Consider the following 22,802-nt stretch of genomic DNA (forward strand, 5'->3'; position numbering starts at 1 on the left):
TATTTGTCGCAACCAGTAAATTCTAACCAGCTTTCGTGCCTATAAGACGAAACGTAAACAAGTGAGACAGTACTGGTTATGTGTAAGAAAAGTCCAATATGTTCTACCAACCTGATGAAATTAATTTCGGAGGTGTCACTATGTTTGTTTACCGTAGGGAAACGTAGCTTACTTCCGTTCAATATAACGCTACGGCCACGATTTGATTAAAAATCAAAACATTCAAAGTGCATAATATATTCAATTGATATCTTACAATACACGGATAACTTGCGGCTTTGTATCAAGGACAACTACAGGTTGTGTGTGCCACTGAAATATTTGGAGTTGAATTCAGCTCCCATTCAGGTCTCAGGGTCTTTGCGTTTTTGAATGACATTCTCCAATCAAATACTTCGCAGTTCGACGCAATACTTGTCTTACTACAACTGCTACTATAACTTTCAATGGTGGTTTCATACTGTAGAAACGTATCCACACACTGCTCTACACTATTCCAGTCTTTAAACAACGTTTTTTAATGTAGCCATAAAGTATAATATGTTTTGGGTAGCGTTTGTATGCGTGCATGTGTGTATGGGTGGACAGCATTACTCGATAAGGCCTGTATAGATTGTATTCGATATTTGGCATGTGGGTATGCCTTGATAAGAGATCAATCTGATTAGATTTTGGGCCCCCTAGTGGCTTTCTATTTTACTGCAGAGGTACTCCCTGTGTCGGTATCTCGCTGGGTACTGCTGGTAGCTAAACTTGTCATCGTAAAACGACAGCAATAAGTAAATGTACGCATCTGGTAAAACGTCACCCTTGAGCAGCGACCTGATAGCAGCGTCTATAGACAGTGTTTGAGGGAGGGGGGGCAGTAAAACTTGGAAGGAAGCCCAGTTTCTGTTGACGGACACGTCATGTTCGTACATATAGGCGTGCCTTGACTATTTGGCAGGTGTAACTTGGCTACCCATTGTTCTTCACTGAACCCAGTGGACCGTGAGGTCCATTCTAGGATAATATTGAACTTGGTGACAAAAACACTTTTCTTGGCTTAGGCTTACACACCCACTTTCCACAAGAGGCTGCGACAGTTGAGCGACCAAAACTCTGACAGATCTCTCGGCGAATTTCATGGACAAAGAACGATTTCTTACTATTTTGTGTGTGCATGTTGTGTTGTATTTGAATTTACACATACTTTGACGTGTTGCATCATGTTCAAATTATGAAATCAAGGGTCACACAAATCCAATTTTCTAGTAAATAGATCGATTCTCCTCAGCGCAGTGACAATATGACGTAGACACTATGCCCATAATTTATTCATTGAGCGTGATACAAGTCACGTAATACCCGGTGGGACCAAATGATATACTAGTACTTAGGAGACTAGCATTCTAAACGAGGGGCAAGTCGTTTTTTTTCTCAAAACTCTCGCGACTGCTTTTAACGTTATATATCGGTCTGGATTCTGAAATGTACTGTTTTCGATATTATGCTATTTGTAAACATTCCTTGGCGTGGGCGGCCCGTCGCTTTGAAAACAGAACGATTCGGGTAGGGATGTTACAACTCTAAAGTGTGGTTTGGAATTGTTAATGTTAAAAATATATTCCAATGATCATTTCACTTGGCCAAAGATTATTCAAAGCCTGTCCATATATCTTGGCATTCTGGTTGGATGTATAAGGAATTGTAAATCTTATGTTCCTAGTAGAACTTCTTGCATGCCCGTGTGAAGTCAAGCATCACATATGGATAGAGGAAGGGGGGTCGGCTACCGAGGCCGTGGCCGTGGACGAGGCAACTTCGGCGGGAGGGGTGGGCAGCGTGGTGGCTGGAGGGGCAGAGGAGGTGGCGGGCAGTACAACAGGGGAAGGTGGGTGTTGAAAAAAGATGACGTTTTATTTATTTAGCACGTTTGTGTTTTGTTCTTACGTTTCAGTATTGACAAACTGATGACTTTAGGAAGTAAGCAAGTGTAAAGGGAGTGTATGTGTGTGTGTGTGTGTGTGTGTGTGTGTGTGTGTGTGTGTGTGTGTTTGAGAGGGAGATGGGAGAGAGGAAGGGAGTTTGTGCGTGTGTATTTCTGTCAGTGTTTCTGCGATCATCCATATAATACACAATCCAGCGGTGCCATACATGGTCAGTGCAGCTACTGTCTAATATTTTGGGCGACACCCTAGGAGTGAAGCCGTAAGTATAATACTGCGACCGAGCTACCAAATATTCTAAAAATCTACGCATGTTTTCCTATTACAGTGGAAGCCGCTTAATTGCACACCCCATTTGCCAGTGTATTTTGTGCAATTATCCGAATGGTGCCACAAAGCGAAGTTATTAAGCTGGGCCGCACCGCCATGGGATTGGGGGATTTCGTGCAATTAACAGAAGTGTGCGATTATCCGGTGTGCAATTAACTGGCCTCTGCTGTATTAGCAACACCTTGCGGGGCCGGCCAAATGGAGGAACTCTAGCCTTGAGACACACTATTACGGATTTCTATTCTAGCTTTTTAGTGATATTTCAAATAAGCTTTCTGCATTTAAATAGGTCAAAAGAAAGTGTCAGCTGTTTGTCCGTGTTTTTGACAAAAAGGTTTTAACTTCTTACAATATTCCTGATTTATTCTATTTTACTTGATTCTATGGCACACCGTTCTTTGTCAGCAAGGAAGCGAGTGTAAGGGTGTAAAGTCTGACATCTCTGATCGCCTTGGTCTTATATGTCTAACAGGGATTGGCAGTTTCCGCCCCGCGGCGGCCCCGACAGACGGCGGGACCGGGTCATCAGGCCTATCGGGTACCGGAGGCTGCAGGAGCTGGGCGAGAAGGACCCGAAAGAGGTGGGTACCACAGAAATACGTGAAAATATCTACGACAAAGCCGCAACCTTCAGGTGACAATTTTCCGTACCTCCGGACACCCAAAGAAAGCTCGAGCCTGCGATACTGCACAAAAGACCCCCCCCCCCATCCAACAAAACCCTGGCTACTGACATGAGACCTTTTATGAATGAATGAATGAATGAATGAATGAATGAACTTTATTGCGATAATGACCCGAAAGACAGGTGACAAAACTCAAATAGACATACTACATTACATCACACAGAAACGATGTAGTTACTGTATGTTCGTAAGCTGCCATTCACACCTACTTCTCCTCCCTCTATCACAGATCGTCTTGACGTTGGTGGAGCGGACCAGTGGATGCAAGGAACTGCTAGACGAGACCTCCATGCAAAATTATCTGGTGGCTGTACTACTCCACGTTCTTGCTCGAGCGTGCGACTGTACTTCTTCTCCTGGTATGAGAAAACATATCTTCTATTAGAAACTTTCACGCAGTGTATTGGAATGTGTTGGCCTCGGGTACCGGTACCAACATTTTGCAGTCAAACGTACAGAGGCAGTTAGCGTTGTTTACACGAAGATAGGATTTTAAAACTCCAGTAGGAGTCGACTAGTCCACCGAACAGATTGTAGCGAAATAGATCATTGTTTTGAGCATCGTTTATTTACAAGTTTCCACAGACAAGTAGGGCCAGGCTCATGTCCAGCTAGCACCTGAACCTGATCCTCTGGGCCTGTACCGGACCTGTGCCTGAAATTTTCTATACCGGTACCCACTCGACTCTTTGTTCCACAGAGAACACCATGAAGCTGATGGTGATGATCCGTAACTCCGAGTTCCTACGCGGGACCCTCACGACGTACTTCGCCGCCATGCCGACAGAGATGTCCGACCAAGATCAGCCTTTTTCTGGAGAACCGATCAAACATGCCCTCCGGTTGTTCCGTGAGCTCCTGGACAGGTCTCCCAGCTCTTACATACAGGTAATGTTATGCGGATAGTTACGCATCAATCTATTTCATATGTTCCCAAGAGCCGGCAATCAACTTAGTTCGTTCATTGCCTTGAAGTGATCAAATAGTTATAAGTGGCTAAGCACAGGAAATGATGGTTGCATCACATTTCTTATGATTTTAGTCAAAGGCAGTCTCTGACGATCGATGCTATGACATTATCCCCGCAGGTAGTCGCACCTCTGGCGGTGTTAGGAACTACCATTAACACTCTAAGAACAGTAAGTACGGTTGTGGATGAAGTCATAGAGACCAGGTTGATGGAAGTTGAGTCGCGCAAAGACGCCATTATCGACATCCAGCGCAGAGGAGCAGTGTTACGAGACAGCGACGGAACTCTAGCCACACGCCTGGACCGACAGCTTCAGCTCGAGACGCCTCCGGACGACTTCAGGGAACTAACGATAATCCCAACATTCGAAGACATCCACACAGACAAGGAGCCGTTTCTCCGCACCAACATCGTCCGCGGCCGCTACCCAGACGTGGACACGTACCTGGACGTCCAGTTCAGGCTGATGCGGGAAGACTTCGTACGGCCACTACGAGAAGGGATCGCCGAGTTCCTGGACATGCGCAAACAAGGATTGGGGAAAGACAGAAGGCTCCAAGACATCCGTGTGTACCATGACGTCCACGTGGTCCACCCCCTCTGTACGATGAATGGCATCGTCTACAGGATACAGTTCGACGCTGCCAGACTCCGGGGAGTTCGCTGGCAGTCCACAAAGCGACTCATATTCGGCTCCCTTCTCTGTCTCTCCAAGGACGAATTCAAGACCATGTTCTTCGCGACGGTCGCAGAACGCGACGCTGAAGAGCTCCAACAAGGATGCGTGCAGATTCGGTTCGAGCAAAACCACGACGACGCGTCGTCCATCAGTCCCACCGACACCTTCATCATGGTAGAGACTTCCGCCTACTTCGAAGCCTACCGACACGTCCTGAAAGGTCTTCAAGAGGTCGAAGAGGACGCAATGCCATTTGCCAAGTACATCGTGGACTGCGACTGTGCTAACGGCGTGGATCCACCGGCCTATCTTCGAGAAAGGTACGGGGATGTCGAATATGACCTCAGAGCTCTAGTTGAGACTCCCAAGCAAGTACTAGTGACCGCGAGACGACGTGCGAGGCCAAGAAACAGGGACCCGTTTGGCTCAGATCTTGACGAATCAGAGAACTCCGGCGACGACGACGAGAAACTTACCGATGTATACGGCAGCAACAACCCCCACTTTGCTCGAGCTCGGTCGGTTCCCATTCTCCGAGACGACATGTGGCCTTCTGCTGATGCTCTGCACCTGGACGAGTCTCAGTACCTCGCCGTGAAGATGGCGCTGACCAAAGAATTCTCTGTCATCCAGGGTCCACCGGGAACAGGGAAGACGTACATCGGGCTCAAGATCGTCCAGGCTCTGCTGAAGAACAAGAGCGTGTGGCTGAGGGACCAGGATCTGATGAACAGCCCAACTAGGCCCATCCTCGTGGTGTGTTACACGAATCATGCTCTAGATCAGTTCCTGGAAGGCATCTCTGAGTTCCACTCGACAGACATCGTGAGGGTGGGAGGGCGAAGCCGCAGTGAGAAGATGGAGCAGTTCAACCTGAAGACCATCAGGTTCAGCCAAAGGAAGTCAAGAGACCTCCCTCGATATATCCACGAAGGAGCTGCGGAGGCAAGGGATGACATGGAATGTTTCCGACAAGGCATGGAGATAGCTGTAGCAAAGATGATGGCGACGCAAAGAGGACTCCTTCATGAGCATGCTCTGATGCCATTAATGAGCGACAAACACAGAGAATCTTTGATGAATATGCCCCCCATGGGACACGACCCTGGATGGGCCATGGTAGGAAAAAAGGGTTCCATAACCGTGCAGTGGCTTGGTCTGAAAGGAAATGTTATCATACTGCCGGGAGGGGGCAACCAGAACCAACCTGAGGAAGAAGAGGAGGATGGAAGAGTGGAAGAGGATGAGAAAGACGAAGAGATTGACGTCGTAGAAGAAGCCGGCTTTGCAGAGGAACAGCGCCTACTCGACACCGACGATGACAAGAGAAGGAAAGCCAAGAGGAAAGTCCGTGAAGACGTACATGTGGACCTCGCACTTGACGTGGACGCGCTACAGCTTGAAGAGGATCAGGCTGGGGAACATGGTCTGTGGCAGGTGCAGACCAATGCGAAGAAGATGAAACAGAAGGTGAAGCACGAACTCAGCAAGACGGACATGATGACCGAAACTGAAGTTCGCCGTGTCCACAATGTCTGGACTCTGCAGCTGCGGGACCGATGGCGCCTCTATCGGTACTGGGTGGCAAGGTACTGGGCCAAGTACAGGGAGTCTATCGAAGGCTATGAACGAGAATACGAACATGCGGCTAAGCGTCTAGTAGAGTTCCAGACCCAAGAAGACGGCGAGATTATGAAGCAAGCAACCGTCATCGGCATGACCACCACTGGTGCTGCCAGGTACCGTTCAATCCTGCAGGATATTCAACCTGCTATCATCATTGTAGAAGAGGCAGCAGAGGTTCTGGAGGCTCACATCGTCACAACGCTCTCTCAGCAGTGCCAACATCTCATCCTCATCGGAGATCACCAACAGCTCCGTCCCAACCCAACCGTCTACCAACTGGCCAAGAAATATAACATGGACATCTCCCTGTTTGAGCGCATGGTAAAGAACGACATGCAGTGTGTGCGGCTTCAGTCACAGCATCGCATGCGGCCAGAGTTCGCCCGGCTCCTGACGCCACACATCTACGAGTCACTGGACAACCACGAATCGGTGCTCAACTACGAGAACATCAAGGGTGTCTCTTCCAACATGTTCTTCGTGGATCACAGCTACTGGGAAGCGCACGACGGCGACACGAAGAGCCGCTCCAACATGCACGAGGCAAAGTTCATGGCCAGCTTCTGCCGCTACCTGCTTAAGCAAGGGTACAGCCCGTCCCAGATCACCATCCTCACCACGTACACGGGACAACTCTTCAACTTCAAGAAGGTCATGCCGAGGCAGGTCTTTGAGGGTGTGCGCGTCTGCAACGTGGACAACTTCCAAGGAGAAGAGAGTGACATCATCCTGCTGTCACTGGTGAGGAGCAATGTCGAAGGCAACGTGGGCTTCCTCAAGGTAAACAAATGCATAATAGTGTGTTATACATCGTTGGTTCTTTGATATTCAGTTCATGCTCACTTGTTTGTGACGTGAACGTTCCCAAATGAAGTCATCGATGATAATTATGATCTATGTTCTCACCATGTCCATACATTGTTATACACTTTTTAGGTTGAAAACCGTGTTTGTGTGGCTCTTTCTCGAGCGAAGAAAGGTTTCTACGCCATTGGAAACCTGACAATGCTGTCGCAGACTAGTACACTGTGGAGCAAGGTATTGTACGATGAAGAAAATTACTTTGCATACTCTTGAAATTCTTTTTAAAAGTGTTGCACCTAAACGTTAGTTTTGACACATTGTTTTAATGTCTCTAATACCCCCCCCCCCCTCACATGTAGCGAAAATCGATCGTACGACGAGTCTGCGAGCTCTAAATTACGAGGAGGCATGACCCTGACGGGAAGGTGGAACTCTGCCATTTCTTTGTCGGCATCAGGGTCATGCCTCCTCGTAATTTAATAGAGCTCGCAGATTCGTCGTACGATCGATTTTCGCTACATGTGAGGGGGGTATAAAGGATTCTGTCGACTTCTTTCCAGATCATCCAAGAGCTTCGGGAACAAGGTTGTGTAGGCCGGCACCTCAAGCTGTGTTGCCAAAACCATCCAGACACCAGTATCATGGCGGTCACTGAGAAAGACTTCGAAAAGGCACCGGCGGGAGGCTGCATGCGGCCCTGTGACTTCAGGCGAGTAAACAGAGTAGATGAACGGGAATACAATAATAAGAAATGATAATAACTTTATTGCAAAACGAGGTACAGAGTATGGCATCTACATAACTACAGTTCTATAGCTTAACTTAAGGCTTATCTTACTAATACAGGAGTTGTAGTATGGGATAAGTTTCTTACATACATTGTACATCATCAGATTGCATGTTTTAGTATTTTTAATTAATTTCTGAATCACAGCTGTGAAAAACTACTTTGATCATAATTTCTGTTGAATTAATCTCGGAAGCACAATAGGTGCCGACAACAGAATCGTACAAATTTTAATAATAGCCTTGTTTTTTATACAGGCTAGAGTGTGGCCATGCCTGCGCAAGCGCCTGTCACCCGATCGACCCTGAGCATGAAGAGTACAAGTGCAAGAAGCCTTGTAAGAATGTCTTGTGTGACCTCGGTCATAAGTGTCCAAAACCCTGTCATGAGACCTGTGACGACTGTAAGATACGTGTAGAAAAGACCATCCCCGACTGTCAGCACAAACAAAAGGTGGCGTGCTATGTACCTCCGAGTGAATTCGTATGCCAAATACCATGTGAGAAGACCCTTCCCTGTAACCACAAATGCAAGAACAAGTGCGGTGAGAGGTGCACCCAGTACTGCAAGGAAGTTGTACCACACCAGCTCCCCTGTTTACACACCATCCAGGCAGCCTGCTCAGCTAAGGAAGATAGCCTCGTCTGCAACACCCCGTGTCCACAGGTGCTGAAGTGCGGCCACCCTTGTTCTGGTACATGTCATCTTTGCAAGCAGGGAAGGTTGCACCAGCCATGTGTGCGGCCATGCAACCGTGAGCTCATTTGCTCCCACCAGTGCAGAGAACCGTGTTCTCATCAGAATTGTCCTCCGTGTCGAAGTCCTTGCAGAAATCGCTGCGTTCACAGCCATTGCCAAGATGAGTGCGGGAAGCCCTGCGTAGTCATGCCGTGCCAGGAGCCCTGCGAGTGGAGATGCAAACATCACAAGTGTGACAAGCACTGCGGTGAGCCTTGCGATCGTCCTCGATGTGACCAGCCCTGCCAGAAACGCAGACGCTGTGGCAGGTGTAAGAAGAGCCGACCGTGCATCGGTATGTGTGGGGAACCTTGCCCGAAGAAGTGCCGAGTTTGCGATCGTAAAGAGTTGACAGAGGACGTCTTCGGCACCGAGGGCGAACCCGGCGCACGATTCGTACAGCTGGAGGACTGCGGGCACGTGCTAGAGGTTAGCGGGCTGGACCAGTGGATGGACCAGGGGACGGACGACACCACCGACAGAAACATCAAACTCAAAACCTGCCCGATCGCGAGATGCAAGACGCCAATACGACACAACGTGCGCTACGGCAATAGCATTAAGAATACGCTGGCAAAGATCGAGGAGGTAAAGAACCAGCAGTACGTTCCAAAGGCAGAGAGGAATTCCAGTCTCAAGATGTTAGCTGGTCTCCGTGATCATGATTTGGACCTGCGACTGTACTGTGCTGAGTCCTCGACTGATCTCTATAAGCAAGTGGGACGCTGCTGTCTGTCTTCACCTGAGGAGTTGGCCATGTTTGAAAAAAGAATCCTTTTCCTGAAGAAAATTGCGAGGCGTAAGAAAGATAAAAAGAAATGCCTTTCTGCCCTGGCAGACAAGCGCTACATTATGGAATTAGACAGGGAAATCAAAGAATTGGAGAACTGGCTGCTTCGTCGGACGGCCTATGTGAGCGACCAGGTAAGGCCAGATGTAGCTAAACTAACGACTTTATACATTGTATTTCACGTATCTTGCCAAGTCTCTCGTAAAATATTCGCTTTCTTTTCTCCAGATATTTCCAGGTTTCATACATGTATGTCAAAGTCAAGCAGAAGCGAAAATGTAATTTTTCCGTAGACATCATAGACTCTTGTGATTAGATAGACATGTCAATTAAATCGCAATGTTTCTACACATATTGTCCAAACTATGTCAAAGCCCATCCGCCATGGGATATACTTTATATTTAGTCATTCTACACTAGTTGAATCCTTGTGTTTGGTTCTGTCCACAGGAATGGGAGGAGTTTGAGAGAGAGATGGCCCGACTGAAGTGTCTCCTGAAGCTCCGAGTCCTTCAGAGTCAAATCCAGAGGAAGGGAATCAGCCTGAAAGACGTGACCCAGACGATCCTGGACGGTGCGGAACGCAGGCTGACCGACCTCAAACCTTTCACGGAAGACAGGGAGGAAATGGTCGAGCAAACCCTGGAGTATGTCCAGGAAACTGTGACCCTGAAGAGTGCCACAGCAATGTATGAAATTTATAACATTTTTGATTAGATAAATGTTCTTAGTGACAATGTTACCAATATATGATGAAAGGGGCTGCAATCCATTTAAACACGTGTAGTTTCAAGATATTCGTATCTATTTAGGTAAAATGCTGTATTAAACATGACTTTACACTCTCACGGAATGTTTTGTCGAACACAAGAACATATCGCATCAGCCATGGTCAGTCATCCGAACGGGAGACCTGGCACACCCCGTTGTATTGGCCTCCGAAAGGGTTTGTCACTCCGTAAGGAGCGGCCATAACCCCGACGGTGCGGTATAACCCCGTACGTCGATTACCTAACCTAAACTAACAATGTATTTGATGACATGATTGTGAATTGTATTTTTCAATTGTTCCCGACAGGGGGGCTGCATATGGTGCTATGGGGGTGAGGCAGTCACGGGCTTCGACCAGACATCCGCTTGGCACCGCCGGAGATGCATATGGACGGATCGAGGCGCGGCGCCTGGCCCGATCAGGTCAGGCCGACTTGGCGAAAGTCTATGGCTCGAAATTCGACGACTTCACAATCTAAAAATCATGAATACGTTGTTTTGTGGGGAAATTAGGTAACTACTAATGATGGTATAATTGGCTAGTGTGTTTTATCAACTCTAAGTATGGTTTGCAAACCTGACAGCGGATGCCTCGAATGAAAATTGATTACATGTACATCATATCTGTCCCTTTCTAGGGCCTTTAAGATAGTGGTCGTAATCAATGCACATTTTACGTTTGATCTTATCGTAAACGTCATTTGATTGTCACAAGAAACATTTTATAATGAACGGACCTTTCAGTTGTACGTTTATGCTCTCTAACAAGCTAAGTACGGGTCAAGGTGAATAGAATACAGTTCCTAGTCATTCCAAGTACAAATTATGTAAGGATGTGATATAAAACTAAAACTACAAAGTCTAAAGGAAACTAGAATGCACAGGTTCAGCTTCTTCCCACTTCTTAAGTCAGATGGAGTTTGAAATACATAGTTTGTCTATAGCTAATAGCATAAGGAATGTAAATGTTTCTGTGCTATCTAAATATCGAAAGCATGGAAACTTATCTTGCACACAGTTGTGCGGAGACTCCGAGCGAGCTCGCTGGAGTGAGTGAGTGAAGAAGATATTTCATTGTTGTATAGTATAATGTTGGACAAAGCAAAGGTAGATATTCGGAAATTTTGAATGGATACTTCCAATAGATAAAGATTCAGAGTCAAGAATGATTTTGACCTTTTACTATCAAGATTAAGAAAAATAACTAAAAGAGGTAAATGTTATAATCAAACGTAGTAATGATAAATAAATAGATTATCATGATAACTGCATTTATGTAAAATTACCACAGCCTTAATCTCTTTATAGAATACACAGAAACTTATACATTTTATAAAATAAACAAAAACTATTAAAATTTATAGAATAAACAGAAACACAGTTACTTCTGAATCTTAAGCAACTATTTTAGATTCAAGCATCAGTCTGTAGATATTTGGATAGAATAAAATATATGAGACTGCATTTTCATTACACAAGAACACAAACTGTAGCCAGAATAAATACACATTTTGTTTAAAGCTGAGAAGATAAAATGTCTTCTACACTTAACCATTCAAACTTAGTCAGCATCATGTGCATGGATGGATTTCAACATACAAATATTCACAAATAAAAGTTACCATTTTCACTGCCTGTGTAATTTGTGTTACTTACTAAATTCCGATTATTAATAGCAGCTGAGTATCAAAATTCATTTCCTTCTTCACAGCTATATTAATTGAGAAAGATAAACTATTAAGAGTATAAACTATTGTTATAGAAAATTTGCATTTAAACAACAAAAAAGTACTTCTATCTAGACTTTGGCACCAAAATACAAAAATTCTTCTAGTAACCTAACGAGTCCAGATCCTTCTTCATCAGCCATGTCCTAAACGAGCTGGCACTGACAGAACTCGATCTGTCCAAACCTTCCAGAACTTTATTCCCCGATGTCTGTAAGAAGTGATCACTAACTTTTGTGACCTTCCCCATCGGTTTTGCTCGCAATTGTCGTGCTCTCTCGTCCTCTTTTTCATCTGCAAAATTCTTTCTTGCCAGCCACCTGTGCGACATCCTGTCCTCCTTATCCTCCTTGGGAACTTCAGGTGCTCGTACCCTTAAGATGGGTTTTCCGATGCTCCCGGACTTTTCACTCCAGGTTCGCCTCGTTCCAGATCCCGAATCTGAGTCTACGTCTTCCAATTTGGCACGGAAACGCACCTCTGTGTGCTTCGAGACTTCCGACGCCTTTGCGTCACTCTCAGTGTCTTCATCTTTATCTTCATCTTCCTCGTCAGCATCTCCTCCTTCTTCCACTGCATCTTCAAGGTCCTTGAGGCCCTTCTCATCTTCTCTTGAAGCGAACTTCAAGCTTTTCGGCGAGGCAAATCCTGTGCCTTGGAACTCACCTGGGGGGAGAATCTGCGCCATGTACAGCTGACCTTGAGTGCCCTTCAGCCAGGTGGGCGTCTTGGAGTCGAACAGTTGGTGAGCCTTCAGGTGGACATCTTGGGAGGAACCGTTGGCTCTCATCTGAGTGGCTCTGACCTGCACGAACATGTACAAAATGACTATCATAAACTGGAAGATCTACCAACTACTGGGTATCGTAAAGCTCAGACCAAGGCCGTGCTCAGAAATAGTCATACCTTGTTGTCAACCAAGGATAGATGTGTTCAAATGATCATACTTTCCTTACTGAAATAGAGTGGAACTCATCATCAAGTACAGTAATGAACATTTTCACTAAGTAGCTTTAAACAACATTTGCAGATAACCCTAGTTCACCTTTATCCACTAGTTCACCATTATCTGTGGGGTAACCGATATCCGTTTTAAAAAGGAGGAAATATTGCAATTTGATACCAATGGACGTCGAGTTGATATCTATCAATACCCCGTTATCAATGGATATAGGCTACCGCTCGGATAAAGGTGAACTAGCGTTAGATGTGCAAAAGTTAGGTGTGACAGGTCATTCAGTGTAATATAACCAGCTGCTTCTGCCCCATGTAATACGAACCTGCCACTGGAACAGGAACAGGTGTCTCTCCGTCTTCTTGTGGTTGGAATCAGCAGCAATGGTTAGCGCCGTTTTGCCCTCTCTGTCGGCAGCGTTGATACGGGCGCCCTTCTCCAGTAGGATGTCCACACATTCTCCTCTCCCCCTAGCGGCTGCAGCATGAAGTGCAGTACGACCTGACGGTGTGGTGGCATTCACGTCAGCACCTGAGTAAGTCACAAGATTCAAATGTTAATGTTTTTTTGAATATCAAATTTGTCTGAAAGCTCCATTAAAACTGACATCTAGGTGTAGTTTAAAGAATGTACCTGGTCCCTGGAAATCTAAGTTTACAATGCAGTCACAAATGTGTTGCACCATTTTCATGTCTGTCTGTCGATTATAAACATTGAAGGTACATGTAAATGTACTTCCTTTCTATGGATAATGTTAGCTGCTGCATCTGTAAGCAGAAATACCTATTGTTACAGTAGTGTGTAACAGAACAAGTCAGAATTGCCCTGAGAAAGGCTAATTTGCATCCAATACCAAACCGAACTGTTGACAGATCCCTGTTCACTATATCTGCAGGTAGATGTCTATAATATGATCATGATGATATCTGAAACTAACAACAACCGTTCATGCTTCATGCCCCCCTCACCTTCCTCCATGAGGCTGTGCATGAGATCCAGATGTCCCCGGTTGGAGGCGATGAAGAGCGCCACAGCCGCTCGCTCGGCAAACCAGGCCCTGCGCTGGCGGGGACCCATGTAGTCCGACGTGGGCGACTGAAACTTGGTGTCGGGTGTCACTCCCAGCTGAAACACCTGCCGGAAAAAGGCAAAGTTCAATATGATATTCACACTAAAGTGGTGTGTGCGGGCAGGCTTGGGTGAGATGCAATTCTTACACACGGTGGTGACTTCTGTGTTCAACCTATCATCCTGTGGGAAAGGTGGGAGGTGGCATACAAGCTAGAGAGTCAATTAGTTTTACCATTTAATTATTATTATGAGTTCTAATTTAATGTCCTTGGTACTGACTGGACTACACCACCCGTCTCTGGTCAATACTATCCTTGTTCTAGGTGTTGATTGGACAATACCACCCCTGTCCTTGGTACTGATTGGACAATACCACCTCTTCTTGGCACTGATTGGACTATACCGCCTATCTATGGCCAATACTATGGTACCTGTTCTAGGTGTTGATTGGATAATGCCCCCTGCCCTTGGTACTGATTGGACAATACCATCCCTGTCCTTGGTACTGATTGGACTTTTAGATCTCCATCAAACAGAATACTACAAAATAATGGTTTTATCACTTTACTTCCAAAGAAATCATCAATATCTTAGAAAAAGAGTTTTTTTGTTTGGGTCTTTTGATTTGTATACCAATCATACATTGTACAGTACCCATCACTACTATTGTATAGTGCCATTCAAAATTTGATGAAATCAGTGGCTAGATCAGTGGGTCCTGAGTACGATACTCGCCAATCCCCTGCCCCCATCATGGTAGAGTGACGTCCAACGAGCCTCATGGCTGATTTGTCCAAAAGTGAAAAAAAAAAAACCTACGGATTTGGTGCTGCCAGTGTGTCAACATCTGTACACTTGCCACTAAGGCCCGTGAATTTTTTTTGTCTATTTTTTTTATTCACCACATTTGAATTTTTGAGCTGCACTGCTGCTGTAGAATGTGGAGGCATTAGCAATGCAGAGGCTCAGACTCTGACCCTAAGGGCTGACAGGTGATGCTGATACAGAGCTTAACTTAATACTTTTTTCTGCATACTTGCACTGGTGCAGGTAACATTGAAAACTACCTGCACCAGACAAATTTTACCTGCACCACTCTGAATTTAGGAAGTATGGATTGTACTAAAATTGTTGAGGAACCATGAGTATTCTGTATTGCTATATTTTTTCTTATATACTTCGTAATAGGTGGTAACAGTCAATGCAGCTCAATCCACATAGATCTTCATCATATGACATTTATGTATAAAACCCAGTACATGGACTAGGTTAGGAAATACCTGCACAGCTCCAATTTTTCCTGCACTAACCTGCACATGTAGGTGGTATTTCGAGCCCTGTGATATCTCACCTTTTCAATGTCTCCCTCCGCCGCAGCCTCCACCAGATTCTGCCACTGAGACCACACCTTCAGCTTGATGGTCCCGCCTTGGACAATGTCATTGTGCCGCAGGTCACTGTCCTCATGCATGTCACCTGGTACAAAGTAGTCAGAGTAGTGTTAGAAAGTTTACTAGTGCAATGGCCGAGTGGGTAGAGTGTTCGCCTTGCATTTGGTAATTGTGAGTATGATCCCCAGCCAAGTCAATATGTACCCAATTTCTCACCGCAAAAGCACTACCTAGTACACTGGCTACATATAGCAGTGAGAAGCAGAACTCCAGTAAGAAGCTCCAGGGACCTGCTGTTAAGTGACTGCACAAAGCTGTGTGGCCCAGGGCTACTGAAACGGAGATGGAGGCCACCCTATTCACCATCTGATGCGGGGAGGGCTTATACTAAACTGAATTAAGTAAAAACTGATTAAAAGTTTGTAGTTACAGTCATATAAACTGGATATGTCAGGTATAGAAATGCAACAACAATGTTTCAGGAAAAGTGTAGATGTTTAGAAAGGGGTCTGTTTTTAAGAACAACGAATATCGGCTACCCCACAGATAAAGGTGAATTGCAGAGTGAATGCTTGACAAGGCCTTTTAACCTCAGACAGCCAAGAAAGATAATACACAGGCTCAGCTTTGAACAGACCTTCATCCAGGTAGGAGAGCCTCTGCAGGTTGGAGGGGATTCCCACCTCCAGTTCCACGGCCTCCTTCAGTTGCCACACCTGCATTTCAGGGTACACCTGGCCGATGGTGAACATCTCACCTGTCGTAACCAGTAGCACCTGAAAACAGCCAGGAGAAATACATCAGGTCAAGGTCAAGAAAGATGGCATTGAACGTGAATGTCATGGCCAAGTGGCTATTGGTTATGCGATTCACAGGTTCAATTCCCGGTATTCCTCCCCTAACGTTGTGTCCTTGGGAAAGGCACTTGATACTTGATACCTTGATACTGCATCCAGGAGAGAAGGCTTCAGCCTGTTGTGTCCTGATCTTCGCTATTTGTAACATACAGGTTTCTACATAATATGGCATTCTCTATGGGATTTGTCACCAACCAAAAGGACCTTTGATAACCTGATTAATAATCTATGAGGACAGGACCCATGACAGGTGTATTGTGAACTATGACAGGTGTACAGAAACATTATTGTGAAATAAGGTCATCAGAATGGTCCCAGGGGTGGTGGGTCATTTGCGTTTATTATGACTTATTGTTCGTATCAACAATGTGATGGGGCATCTTTAATCGTTGAATTCTTGGCTTATTTAAGTTATTATTTTGATATTGAGTGATGACTGGTTACAAATCACAGGAAAGCAGAAAAGGCGATTACAAAATCATGATATAACACAGTTACGTGTATTAGATGATATATTACTATACAAATGAAAATGTATTCATAGATTATGCCAATCCAAAAAAAAAAAAAATTCTGTAAGTTTCAGTCAAATGATCCCAAGATCACAGGACGTGAATACAGTTCATATCATCATCATCATCATCAAATAATAATAAATAAAGAATCATTATTTTCTTATTTGCAAACGACTTTAACATCAATAAATACTAATGCTGAAAATACAGATAAAAACAAACTTACTGTTTCATACCGACAATTGTACAAAGTGAAAATTTCGTACCGGAAAAGGTCTCTCTTAAATCTTACCTTGAGTGAAAATGTCCGGTGCGGGGCGAAGCCGACCTTGCCCGTTTTCTTCGCTGTTCGACCTGCCATTTCAGAAGTCTTCACCCCGAACTATTACTTAAGATATCCCGGTACAACAGAGGTAAATACAGAAATGTAGCAACAACACTTCAAGCAGTTGCTCAAGATTTTATCCAAGGAGTCGGCGATACATTCCATAAACAGTTGTGTCCAGCGTTATGCTGATTTCTTTCTGGACATTTTCATTTCCTAAGAAACTAGTTACTCCAATACAAAAGCAGTCCAAACAGGATTCAAGGTGATAATAGCGCCACAAATCCACTCATAACGTCTTGCTGGAAGTGAGCTGGGTTCTTGAGACCCCCACTTCAACAGGTGGGAAATGGGAGATATCATTTTGTAGGATAGGTGAACTTGATCAAGTAAAACTTAAATAAAAGTCATAGTCACTTAAAATAAACATACAGACAGAAATTAAATAGTACATAATTCATATTTCAGTAATATTCTTGATGTTAAATTGACAAATTAGAAGACAAAACACTTTTCTAAATGTTTGCAAGATTTTATTTACCCCTACAAATAGTAGTCACTACCGAAGGCTTCATAGCAACGCGCCTAGCAACCACTAATTGGGACATTTTTCTCGCGAGATTTGGCGAGAGTATCTGGGTGAAAGTCCCGGATGTTCACCTTCTTCCGGAGAGTGGGAGGGCGAAAATAACCAAGATGCTGTCCTCGACTGTCCGGCAACTTTCCAGCGCCTTGGTAAGGCTGTTTTATATCTTTCAGAGGCTACAGATCGGCTTACGTTAGGGCCTAACCCTAGTGATGTTTTGACGATGTTGTATTTTTGAAAAATAGTCCGTTTTTGTAGAATAGTTCTTTGCAACATCTCACTCTTTGAGCTCGGTCCGTTACGTTGTTTTGTAACACACCACTTTTATGTAACATAACTTACATATCATAAATGAATAATAATTGAGGTTAACACATAATTTGCCTACACTACAGAACATCTTCAGCTCATTGTGATCCCATTTCATATACCAGACATTTGATAATAAGAGCGTCCCAAAACAGTACCCCCAAAACAGTACCTCCATCTTCAAGTAGGTAAAAAATGACCCACCGGTAACAGTTACTAGTATCTCATAAGGGTGCTGAACAGCCCCAAAAGGAGAAAAGTCTTTTCTTACAACTGATATGAACTTTACCAAAAATGACCGTTACACCCTTGTACTCAGAAAATTATATCAGAAAAATTATATCAGAAAACATGGCAATATAGACACAGTAAGATGATATTGTGTACATTGATGTAAAACAGGAAAAGAAGACTGATTTTGACTCAAAAGTTTTTTTATTGAATCAGCAATTAGCAAGTGCACAGAATGTTGACAACTTGTACATTATTATTAACATGAATACATATTTATCTAAAACATGGCTGATGTTGTGAGTCAACGGATTGAATCCAATACATTTGTATGAGTTGAATTACATTGCATATTATTATGTGAAAGAAACAACACGAGACGAAACATATTCAATTTGAAACTCAACGACTAATCATCTAATGACATTTTCGTTCGACTTTACTAAATTCCTTGTGCAAGAGTCCTGCTCTTTTGACAAGTGAAAATTTTTCTGTTCCGGTCGTCTGGCGGATCAGCGTGACCTCGCTGCCTCAGGTGCCCCTTCCATCTCTGCTACTGTAAAATAAGGACATTACTATTATTAGTATTAGCAACAGCAAAATTCAATGTAAATACAGTTACAGTACATAAGAAATTGAAACCAGAAAGTTGTCTTGATAGAAGCAGCTATGATATTTCTGCAAGTTTCTTGTACTCAGGCAGAGCAGCACTTCCATCAGAATCAGACATGTTTTCGTCAAATCTGCACAAGATACTAGCAGGTTACAACTTACAATGAAGAAACGTGACTCGATACTTGTTCAAGACTAGAATAACTTTCTCTAGAGTTACCAAGTGAATGTCCAAAAAAAAAATGTTATGTTGCAACAATGCATCTTTCAAGACAAGATGCAACTGTTCCTTACTAAGTCTTCTGGTTCTGCTTTCAACAAGGGCAGTTATACTTTTATTGGGTCCATGAAACTAAATTTAGGAATAGGAAGGGCAAAACTGGTGTCTTGCAGGAAAATGAGCAAAATCTGTTAGACATCTTACCTTCTTCCTGTGCATCCAAGTTCTCCGACTGGTCAACAAGTTCTTCCAGGAGCGACCTCGCCTCTTCCACAACTTCTCTCAATTCTGAGTCTGAGTCAGCTGGAGGGGTAAAGGAAAGACAGATATCATGAGACAGCTGTGATGGACAACAATATGGATAGTAACTTGGGATGAAGCTGGTTCTACACTTGGCGCAGCAACTTATTATCAACAGTAAACGTATACACAAAAACAGCAACTTTCTTTCACACAACCAGTTAAATCTCACTGACCTGCAAATGTATAGATGCCTGGCCATGTACTAGTACTTGTGTAAAAGAAAACTCTACAATCTTATGACCTTCCAACTTGATGAAATTATTTTCAGAAGCAATATCTGTTTTGTAGAATGTATGCGTCCATCTATTTCACTTCCTGCTAGCTATTTAGGAACAATTTTATTTCTACTTGAGTACTTACCCATGACCAATTTAACAGACTACATTCAAACAAAGTCAAACATACCATCTGTATCGGCATCCAGACGGCCCCTTCTGCGCCTGCGTCGACGCCTCCATCCCTCGGAGTCGTCGATCAGCGTTGCCACGACAACCATCGTCACCAGCATCATGCAGACAAACAGCTTCATGGTGTAGTTTTGTCTGATGTAGGGAGAGGAAAGAAAATGATCTCGATTATTCAGTCAAAGCATCATATTCAGTTTTATCCCTGTGAAAAGAATACACAGTCAAACAAATCAATCCTAGCTAGCCCTGCTCTATTTGGAAGTTAACTCGACGAAGAACTAACTAGAAAGATTTTATTTAAATTCAGGCTAGGAAATTCAGTATATGCGTATGCTTTTCATCAGTGATTTGCTTTGCATATTTTACCTATTTCTGTAGTTAGTGATTTACTTTGCACGTTTCCTACCAAAACAAATTCATCCTCCATTCAGACCTGCTAAATAAATAAAAAAAACTGCTGAAAAAAACTACCGCTGAGGGTATGTACAAAAACTAAGGAAAAGTGACTGAAACAATCACAAAGTGGAAAAACATGTTGGTAAGAGTTTGGTACTTACAGAATTCCTGAACACGTAGATCACTGCGATGTCACTCTGAGGTCTCAGCTGGCGGAATGAATGAGGAGAGTTTGTGGGGATGGAAATATATACTCCATCTAGTAAGACAATTATGCAAATGAATCATTGTAGATTTTGGTACTGTCTTAGAGTCTCTTGTCTGTTAGTTATCGTTCCATGTGTCACACACAGAGCAGACAAGTGTGAAAAGAGGACAATCACACATTAGTGAAAGGAAGTTGTCTGTCAATGGTTAGATGCATGACATACAGAAAATAGAGAAGACAACTCTGAAAATAATGCACTAAGAAAGAAAGGTGTTTATGAAAGGAAAGGGTATGTATAAATGTGTTTTAAATCAGCAGATGGTACAAAAAAGTCGACAGACAACACAGGTTGGGCACCTGTGATTAAAAAATTGGATGGAGTGTGCTAGCAGCAAAATAGCAAGTTGACTTGAAATAACAATATTAATTCAAACAACTTTACGAGTCATATTGCAGTTGCAGTGCAATGAATTAAAGGAAAAGTGGATTACTTACTATATTGTGTATGTAGGATACATGCAATTACACATCAGTGTGCAAAACTTCCAAGGAGTTTGGTCAGAGAAATGTGTGCCAGACAAGCAAACATGTCTGTACAACAGTGTGTTCAGCACTGAGCACACCTACTAACTAGTACCCTGTTTAATAAACTTTAAAGATGGGGAAAGCTGATAAGCTTGTTACATAGTGCTTATTCTTACAAGTTACAAATCGTAACAAGCTACTTACCGTCGACAGAAAAATACATGTCTACAATTAATCAGGTTAAAGAGGATATAGACTTAGTTATTGCAAACCACTTGTTTGAATGATGAAATTTGGTTGCAGAGTTTGTTGTATTTAGTGTTAATGTCAGAAACCTCTCAAGCATTTAATGTTCAACTCTCAAGTCATCACAGTCCCTTTTCGTCCCAACGGACGCTTTGTTCACCGCCAATGGACTTGTCTGTGAGCAATAACTTGAATAAGGCCTACTAGGTGTTCAACTCTATTAAATTACTTGACAAAATGAAGACGTCATTTTTCCCTTCCCCCACAGGTGCGACAGACGCGTGCCCTGCACCGGTCAGCACCAGCGATGGGTGGTGGGGGTCAGCTGTTTGTGGTGAGTTTATTTACTAGTATTTATTTATTTCGTAGTTTGGCTGTTCGTTCAGCACGCACAGCCAGGTTGTCCAGCTAACCTGTGGCTATTACAGAGGGCAGGCCTGCTGACAATACAAATGGAATTTGACAAGGACAGGATGCTTATCATTACCAATATTCTAAACATATTGTTGGTAGTATGCATTGTCCGGTGGTTTGTGACCATGTCTTTGGACCAAGAAGTCCAAGTTTGGAATCCTGACTGTTTTGCTCAGCCAACATGCATGGCACTGGAAAGGGTTTTGATCCTTAGGAAAGGATGTTATTGTTAAGCTGTTGTCCACTGTTAATTGTACTTGTCGAAAAAAGATGGAGGAATTTCCCTGGTTAGTGGTACAACGAACCATAAACACTGTTACAGTACAGTGTACATAGCATCTGTCTTCTCTGTCATGGCCAGTGGAAGGGTAGATTCACTGTTCAATTGAGTTCGTTCAGCTTAACTGGTTTGAGATCACTTTTCCCTGTTAATCTAATCAACAACGTACAAATATAATGGTTTAGTATAAAGAATCAATTTTAAGTCAGTAATGGTTTAGTTTATAATTTTCAATATATTCTTTGTATTGACTTGTGATTTTTGTTCCCAGCACCGCGACAGCCCTGAAAACAACCCAGATACGCCGTTTGAATTCACTCAAGAAAACTTGAACGTAAGGGTTTAATTTGCATTATCATATAGCCAGATGGAGTTGGCCAATCAGAGGCCCCCATTTCCCATCGGTTATCAGGCAGTAACCTCAAAAGTGGTCGGTTATTCTAATAACCGACCACTTTTTGGACCGCACCATTATACAGGGGACAGTCATGATTTTTTTTTTACTGTTGTTTGTGTGTAAACCATGCATAACTGTCAAAAATATTATGATTGATTGGTTATGTTAATTAGGGCTCCACATGGGGAATATAGGGATACTTGAAAAGGAATTATGCTGATTTTACACATTTTCATTATGGCTTTCTAACGTGATTAAGCCGGTACCTTCCTAAATCACTTCATATATACGTACTTTGTCGTGCCCAAGTGAAAAGGCTCTGCATGGGGGGGTACCATGACTCCACTTAATACATGTAGTTTGTATTGCAAATAAGCCACATGTTGATGCTGATATGCTATCTCACAAACAGATGATTAGTTAAAATTATTACTTAAATGATGATGATGAAATAGTTTAATGTTTGTATTATATATAGACACTATTGTACAATATATATATTGCAAATGAATTTTTATGTAATGTATTAAAGTGTTTATTTGTTATAAATGAATTTGTGTGAAATAACTGTCAGTTGGATAGGCTATATGATAATAACGTTAATGCCCCGCCTTATCCTCGGTGTATATTTTTCTTTTTTTCTCTTCTTCTTTTTTTTTTTTGTTTTCCTATTTTTTCTTTTTTATACTAATTTTTCTCCTTTTTTTTTTTTCTTTCT

The 22,802-nt window shown here is 43.3% G+C and overlaps 3 protein-coding genes across 3 annotated transcripts in view; 2 read left to right on the forward strand and 1 right to left on the reverse strand.

The window, feature by feature from the left end:
* Positions 1–3,642: 3,642 nt before the first annotated feature.
* On the forward strand, positions 3,643–10,588 carry LOC118417442 (NFX1-type zinc finger-containing protein 1-like). Its single transcript, XM_035823005.1, has 7 exons — positions 3,643–3,832; positions 4,033–6,999; positions 7,156–7,257; positions 7,584–7,732; positions 8,068–9,472; positions 9,789–10,027; positions 10,417–10,588. The coding sequence occupies exons 1-7, from the start codon at positions 3,653–3,655 to the stop codon at positions 10,586–10,588; spliced, it is 5,214 nt and encodes a 1,737-aa protein (XP_035678898.1). The 5' UTR covers positions 3,643–3,652.
* Positions 10,589–11,494: 906 nt separating this feature from the next.
* On the reverse strand, positions 11,495–17,122 carry LOC118417443. The gene is made up of 6 exons (XM_035823006.1): positions 16,918–17,122; positions 15,891–16,029; positions 15,214–15,338; positions 13,760–13,925; positions 13,117–13,322; positions 11,495–12,641 (listed from the first exon to the last, which is right to left on the reverse strand). Exons 1-6 carry the CDS (start codon positions 16,984–16,986, stop codon positions 11,940–11,942), a joined length of 1,407 nt encoding a protein of 468 aa, XP_035678899.1. The 5' UTR covers positions 16,987–17,122; the 3' UTR covers positions 11,495–11,939.
* A 404-nt stretch (positions 17,123–17,526) lies between these two features.
* Positions 17,527–22,802, forward strand: part of LOC118417069 (NADH dehydrogenase [ubiquinone] flavoprotein 2, mitochondrial-like) — a 9,350-nt gene continuing 4,074 nt past the window's right edge. Inside the window, exons 1-3 of the mRNA XM_035822440.1 lie at positions 17,527–17,685; positions 21,262–21,327; positions 21,959–22,021. Of these exons, the coding sequence (XP_035678333.1) occupies positions 17,647–17,685; positions 21,262–21,327; positions 21,959–22,021 (168 nt within the window). The 5' untranslated portion in view covers positions 17,527–17,646. The remainder of the gene's footprint in view (positions 17,686–21,261; positions 21,328–21,958; positions 22,022–22,802) is intronic.

The sequence above is a fragment of the Branchiostoma floridae genome, chromosome 6, assembly GCF_000003815.2.
Source record: "Branchiostoma floridae strain S238N-H82 chromosome 6, Bfl_VNyyK, whole genome shotgun sequence".
Taxonomy (NCBI): domain Eukaryota; kingdom Metazoa; phylum Chordata; class Leptocardii; order Amphioxiformes; family Branchiostomatidae; genus Branchiostoma; species Branchiostoma floridae.

Coding starts and splice junctions, on each gene's coding strand:
- LOC118417442 (XM_035823005.1), top strand. CDS start 3,653: ATGAAGCTGATGGTGATGATCCGTAACTCCGAGTTCCTACGCGGGACC. Junction 7,000..7,155: donor GCAACGTGGGCTTCCTCAAG/GTAAACAAATGC, acceptor TACACTTTTTAG/GTTGAAAACCGTGTTTGTGT. Junction 7,258..7,583: donor CTAGTACACTGTGGAGCAAG/GTATTGTACGAT, acceptor ACTTCTTTCCAG/ATCATCCAAGAGCTTCGGGA.
- LOC118417443 (XM_035823006.1), bottom strand. CDS start 16,986: ATGGCAGGTCGAACAGCGAAGAAAACGGGCAAGGTCGGCTTCGCCCCG. Junction 15,339..15,890: donor GCTCTCCTACCTGGATGAAG/GTCTGTTCAAAG, acceptor ACTTTGTACCAG/GTGACATGCATGAGGACAGT. Junction 13,926..15,213: donor CGGAGGGAGACATTGAAAAG/GTGAGATATCAC, acceptor TTTTTCCGGCAG/GTGTTTCAGCTGGGAGTGAC.